General features: G+C 34.5%; 1 protein-coding gene across 1 annotated transcript; it reads left to right on the top strand.

Annotated features, from left to right (window-relative positions):
- The first annotated feature begins 228 nt into the window (after positions 1-228).
- LOC130805731 (uncharacterized) lies at positions 229-1,875 on the top strand. The gene has a single exon (XM_057670516.1). It carries the CDS (start codon positions 229-231, stop codon positions 1,873-1,875), a length of 1,647 nt encoding a protein of 548 aa, XP_057526499.1.
- Positions 1,876-6,066: the final 4,191 nt, after the last annotated feature.

The raw sequence follows: 6,066 nt of genomic DNA, 5'->3' as shown, positions 1-6,066 counted from the left end.
GAAACTAATCACTTTCCAAATTGGGAAAGTTTACAATTTTGTTTCTAAAAAAAAAGGAGGGAATTAGAATTACATGTTCAGCAGTAACAGAAGTATTAGAAATACATGACCTTGCATTGGCCAAATTAGAAATACATGGATTAGTAAAATGAATAATTACAAGTACAATATCCAAAAAAATGACCTTACAAATTCCTAATCAGCTTATTTTAGCTGCTGATTTAAGGCATGAAGCATAAAAATCAAAACAGCAGCCTCAATTGTCCAGCAACTGTCCAGCAACTAACCCAAACAGCAGCCTCACATTACCAAAAACAACTGTCCAGCAATCTCATTTGCATCATTAGCCTTGTAATGGCTTCAGATAATGACGATGAGCTACAGGGGGCTTGGTATTTTGGATCAAATGCATACGATTCACAGTCAAGCTCCAGTTCTGACGAGGAACCACAAGAAATGGATGCACAACAAATAGAACAGCAAGGTCAACGTAAAACAAGGCTTACGAACGAGTTGAGGCATCTTATTTTACATGAAATGTTGTCACTTAAAGTAAGTGACTCACTCCCACATGGTACATTCGTACAAATAGCAAACAAATACGGTTACACACCAAGAGCAATTCGAAACTTATGGAAACGTGCAATTGAAAACAAAGAAGAAAACAAGCCTTATGTTGTCGATTCAAAGTACAAGAATTGTGGAAGAAAAAGAGTTCAAGTGCCACCAAACGTACTTGAATCAAAACCAATGGGTGAACGTACATGCATAAGAGATGTTGCAACATGCTTAGACTTGGCACCAACAACGGTTTGGCGATTGATACGAAGGGGGGAGATTAAGGCACATTCAAATCCATTACACCCTTATTTAACGGATGCAAACAAGGCAAGAAGGGTTGAGTGGATTTTAAGTCTCATTCAAGAAGATACAATTCATCATCATCCAATGTATAAAGGTATGTATGACTTTATACATATTGATGAAAAATGGTTTTACTTAACCAAGAAGACACAAAGAGTTTATCTAGCACACAAAGAAAAAATTCCATATAGGGCGGGAAAGTCATCAAAATTCATTCCAAAAGCCATGTTTTTAGGGGCGGTTGCAAGGCCTAGATGGAATCAATATGGCCAAAGCACATTTGATGGGAAAATCGGAATTTTCCCTTTCGTAAGTAGGGTTGCAGCACAAAGAAATTCAATTAACCGTCCAAGGGGGTCTATAGAAATTAAACCAACTGATTCGGTTACTCAGGAAGTTTATAGGAGCATGCTCATAGAAAAATTAATTCCAGCAATTCTTAGAAAATGGCCAAGTGATGGTCCATCCATAATTTTCATCCAACAAGATAATGCAAGGGTTCACATAACAAATGATGATCCAATTTGGCAACAAAACAACAGGCAAGGGGGCTTTACATTCATTCTAACTCAACAACCACCAAATAGTCCCGATTGTAATATTCTAGATTTGGGTTTTTTTAGGAGCATACAATCACTTATGCATAAGAAAATGCCAAAGAACATGAATGAGTTAATAAAAGCAGTGGAAGATGCATTCGAAGACTTACATCCAAAGACTTTAACCAATGTTTGGATTTCATTACAACACAAATTAAATGAAATCCTAAAGGTTAAAGGGTCTAATGACTATGTTCAGCCACACCTAGGGAAGAAAGTTCAAGAAGACAATGGAAGGTTACGAATACAAGTGCGAGTACCATCACAATTGGTTAGGGAATGTGTACGTTTCCTCAACCCAAGCACAAATCAGCAAGGCACACAAACAGTAAATGAAGATGCTGCACAACATAATCAACAAATACTTGAAGCATATGATGAAGCAGTGGAAGAATCTCAAAGACGATTATAAATTACATCCCCTCAGTTTATTTTTTATCATCATCAAAATTGTTTCTATAAAACTTAGGAGCAACTAATTATGAAATCAACATCAAAATGGAAATTTAAGGTCATGCATATGTATTTACGTCATTATATAATGATCAGTTCAGTTTTTTTGCCCCCTGATTCATCATTGAGGTGTTTGAACCTCTCAGCTTTTTAAAATTTCAACAACAAATGACGCAAATTACTGTACATGAAAAAAATATCATATGATGTGTCGATTGTACACAATTGCTACTCAACCAAGTAATTATAGATAATTTTTCAGATTTTAAGTCAAGTAATTGCATAAACACATCACAGGGGTTTAAAAAAAATTTCAAGAACAGACTTCCAGAAAAAATAAGACGAAATCAAAAAGGTTCAGAACAAATCCAACATCAAACATCACAAAATCAAACAAATCCAACAGCAAACATCACCAGCACTTATCATGAGTGTAGAATTAAAAGGAAATTCAAGAAAAAATTACATAATTCACGTGCGTTTTTTAGGGTTTTTTTTACCCCTTGAAGCAATAACTTCCTCAGGAGTGTCAGGGACAACCAAATTAACTTCGTCTTCATGAATCTTAGATGGAGTTGAAGGATTAACATGAGATGGAGACTGCAAATAATACTCAAGAACACTTTGTGGTAATTCTTCTTCAACATTAGGAGAAGGGGTAGAATCACGAAACATAGATGTAGCATCATCCTCCATCGCCTTTTGATATGCCTCAAGATCTTTTTTAGTGGAATCACGAAACATAGATGTAGCAAACAAAATTCTCCACGGTCACACAAACCGTCATAAAGGTATGATGGTATGGTGGAATCACTCTTAGATTCGACAGTTGTCATGGACAAACAAAAGCTTCAAACAGTAACAATGGAAGTCGAAGAAGAAAGCAAAACAGAGGGCTTGAAAAAATCAAACTCAACCAAAATTCACAAAACGAACATCAAAATGAAGACCAAATTCCGATCTACATTTTAATGCAGTAAAAATGGAGTAAAAATGAGGAACGAACAGGGGATAAAAGCTAAGAAAGCCATGGAAGAAACTCAAGGAAGAGAGAGAAATCAACGGCTTCTTTTGGGGAGAGGAAGCAAAATATAATGATGAAGTTAAATGAGACTGCACACAAACCGTCATAATAAAAGAATCCAAGTAATAAAATAAAATTATTTAGGGTAAAAGAGGGTATTTGAGGGGTATAAATGGAAAAAAAACTTTCCAAAAATGGAAAGTATTCTAAAGTGGAAAAACTTATGGAACTACCCGTTTTAGTAATGTGAAAAAACAAAAAGGAAGGAGGGAGTATATTTTATGTGTTATAGTCCTTATATTTCTTTCCACTTGCTTTTTTGAATTTTTTTTAATGTTTAATATACTAACTTTTTCTCTATCAAATTTATTATTCTATAAAATAAAATAACCATTATCTAAAGATTTTATTTTTTCGCATTCTCGTGAACATTATTTGTGGGAACTTTAATAAGAAACAAAGAAAGTATTATATTGAATTTTTATTTGAAGGTGTTTCACCTATACAAGAAATCATATTTTAGTACCTAATTTAATTTTAATGGTAATAATTAATCTTAATTGAATTGAATTTGTCCTCTTTAAATGGTATTGAATTTGTATAAGTAGATACTTGATTTGCATATGTTTTGTGCTCAAGGTAAGTTGACTTGATGTATTGGACCTTTTGGTTTGTAAAAATTAGTAATGGAAAAACTGTATAGATACCTTTTTGAATAAGTAAGAGTCAGTTGCAGGAAATCAGAAATTTAAATCACAATTCAGGATGAATTTGGTACTGAATGTATTAGGGTGATTGCCAGCTCACCAAGTATTGATGTATTCATTTTGTTTTGTTTGTCAGTGAAGGGGATATATTTTGGGTTTTCGGTTTTCTGTAAAAACAAGAGTTTTGGTTTTTTGTAGAACAGAGAACGCTTCCTTTCTTCTTCTTCCTCTCGGTTGATCATCTACAATCAAGGATTACCTTGATTCTAACTGTAAACTTACAGTTTCTCATGGTATCAGAGCGAAATTTCGCTCCTACTGCTTCCGTTTTTTACTTTCTTTCTTTTTTTTTTGTTTCCTTTTCTTGCTATTGGAAAACAATCATACTTGGGATTTAACTTCTTTACCTCCTAATAAGATTGCTATTGGTTGCAAATGGATTTACAAAATTAAATTTAAACCTAATGGTACTATTGAAAGATGCAAGGCAAGGTTAGTGGCTAGGGGTGATAAACAGATAAAAGGAAAGGACTATAAATATACTTTTAGTCCTGTTGCAAGGTTCACTACTGTTAGAACCATTATAGCACTTGCTGCTGCTAAACACTAGACTATCCAACAAATTGATATAAATAATGCCTTCTTACATGGATATATAACAGAAGACATATATATGAAACCCCCTCAAGGGTATTCCAAGGCTCTTCCTGGTCAGGTATGCAAACTAAACAGATCTTTATATGGCCTTAAACAGGCTTCCAGACAATGGAACATTGAACTTAAAAAGTTCTTGCTTCATTCTTTGGGTTTTATCCAATCCAAACAAGATTTTTCCATGTTTACAAAAACAGATGGAATTGATTTTACTGTTATTGTTGCCTATGTTGATGATCTTTTAATTTCTGGTTCAAATACTTTAATTATTTCTCATATTAAATCTCAACTTCACCAAACCTTCACTATTAAGGACTTAGGTGATTTGAAATTTTTTCTTGGAATTGAAGTTCACAGAACTTCAGAAGGCATTTTCTTAAATCAAAGAAAATACATTCTTGATTTACTTCAAGACACCAAAATGGAAAATTGCAAAATTTCCCCTTTCCCTTTACCCAAAGGCCTCAACCTCAGTACTTTGACTGGAGATTTATTGGATAATCCTGAAATATACAGAAGACTTATTGGGAAACTTCTTTATTTGAACATGACTAGAGCTGATATTTCTTATTCTGTGCAGCAACTTAGTCAATTTTTAAGTGCTCCCAGGGCTCCTCATTTTGCAGCTGCCTTACATGTCCTGAAATACCTTAAGGGTACTCTTAATACAGGGTTATTCTATAGTTCTAACATTGATTTTCAGCTACATGCTTATAGTGATGCTGATTGGGGTTCTTGTACTTATTCTGGCAAATCTCTCACTGGGTATTGTGTTTTCCTTGGCAATTCTCTTATCTCATGGAAGACAAAGAAGCAAAAAGTCACCTCTAAAAGTTCCACAGAAGCTGAATATCGATCTATGAGTCAGACAACAAGTGAAATCGTATGGTTGGAAAGTTTATTACAAGATCTGAATGTTTTTGTTCCAAGACCTATATCCCTTTTTTGTGATAATAAATCTGCTCAATACATTGCTGAAAATGAAGTCTTCCTGGAAAGAACAAAACATCTCAAACTTGATTGCCACTATATCAGAGATCATGTTGTATCTGGGTTTGTATCTTTGTCTCATGTCAATTCCACTCTACAATTGGCTGACTTGATGACTAAACCATTAGGGGCTGCTCAACATAATTTTCTTTGTTCCAAGATTGGACTTCTTCACTATCCTTCATGTCCATCTTGAAGGGGGGGTATTAGGGTGATTGCCAGCTCACCAAGTATTGATGTATTCATTTTGTTTTGTTTGTCAGTGAAGGGGATATATTTTGGGTTTTCGGTTTTCTGTAAAAACAAGAGTTTTGGTTTTTTGTAGAACAGAGAACGCTTCCTTTCTTCTTCTTCCTCTCGGTTGATCATCTACAATCAAGGATTACCTTGATTCTAACTGTAAACTTACAGTTTCTCAGAATGAGAGAGAGAGAGAAATGAGAGAGGAAGAACCGGAGAATGTTGAAGGTGAGTGAGTGTGATACAGAGAACAAGGAGGATTAATTAAGCTCACCCATTTAGTGCTGATTGCTATTGTTGGCATATTACAAATACAATACATACAAAAAATCCCCTTTAATAAACGGGTCAGCGGGTACCTGAATAAAATTAATTTGTGGCCCGTGATCCGACTCGTAACTTATAATTTTTACCGATTTATGACCCGTTATTTAAGATACAAGTCGACAGGTCAGGTCAATGGGTTTGGGTTTTTTTGAACGGGCCTATTGACTTTGGCTGTTTAGGAATGAATTACACTTTAATATTTGATAAC

This window comes from Amaranthus tricolor, chromosome 2, assembly GCF_026212465.1.
Source record: "Amaranthus tricolor cultivar Red isolate AtriRed21 chromosome 2, ASM2621246v1, whole genome shotgun sequence".
NCBI lineage: Eukaryota > Viridiplantae > Streptophyta > Magnoliopsida > Caryophyllales > Amaranthaceae > Amaranthus > Amaranthus tricolor.
Note: the sequence above shows the minus strand (reverse complement) of the source record. Positions and strands in the feature narration are given on the sequence as shown.

Excerpts from the sequence above, each read along its gene's own strand:
- LOC130805731 (XM_057670516.1), top strand. The coding sequence starts at position 229 with ATGAAGCATAAAAATCAAAACAGCAGCCTCAATTGTCCAGCAACTGTC.